General features: G+C 43.9%; 1 protein-coding gene across 1 annotated transcript in view; it reads left to right on the top strand.

Moving 5' to 3' along the window:
* Positions 1–399, top strand: part of PIGL (phosphatidylinositol glycan anchor biosynthesis, class L) — an 80,670-nt gene extending 80,271 nt beyond the window's left edge. The window contains exon 7 of the mRNA XM_006875905.1: positions 301–399. Within this exon, the coding sequence (XP_006875967.1) occupies positions 301–399 (99 nt within the window). The remainder of the gene's footprint in view (positions 1–300) is intronic.
* The last annotated feature ends 243 nt before the right edge of the window (positions 400–642 follow it).

The following is a 642-nucleotide window of genomic DNA, read 5'->3' as shown; positions in this document are numbered from 1 at the left end:
AACAACAACAACAACAATGATAGTACTTAACTCACAGGGTTGTTGAAATTGAGATACTGCACATAAATTGCTCTGTCCATTTCCTGGCTCCCACAGTGAGCATGCTAGCCACCACTGTCATCATGAGAAGGGAAAGGAAGCAATGACTAAAGGCTAATCTAGTGTGGGTTTGTGGATTATTAGAAGCCAGAGACGTCTAATGGATTCTAGAGGGAGGGAGTGATTAAGATGACAGAACTGAAGAACTAGAACCAGCTTCAATGCAAATGTTCCTTAACTGGTTTTCTTTGATTCTTCTAGAGAGCCATGTCCTGCCACCACAGCCAACTCCTCTGGTTCCGCCACCTCTATATTTTCTTCTCTCGGTACATGAGAATCAATTCACTACACTTTCTCTGAAGCCTTGAAGAATTTTGGGATCCAAGGAATGAAGGAGAAAAGGACCAGAAAACCTGGGATCGGCCTTTATCTCTCTGAGATAGAGAGCACATCTTAGCTGGCCCCTCCCCAAGATCTGCTCTGCTCAAACCCTAATAAGAGGGAAGTATGCAGGCCAGTGGGCTGTCTAAACTACCTCTGGAAAAATAAACACACACAACCCACAAAGGGTGATAATAGCTAATCTGCTAGCTTGTTGAGTTC

The sequence above is a fragment of the Chrysochloris asiatica genome, unplaced genomic scaffold, assembly GCF_000296735.1.
Source record: "Chrysochloris asiatica unplaced genomic scaffold, ChrAsi1.0 scaffold00346, whole genome shotgun sequence".
Classification (NCBI taxonomy): Eukaryota; Metazoa; Chordata; class Mammalia; order Afrosoricida; family Chrysochloridae; genus Chrysochloris; species Chrysochloris asiatica.
Note: the sequence above shows the minus strand (reverse complement) of the source record. Positions and strands in the feature narration are given on the sequence as shown.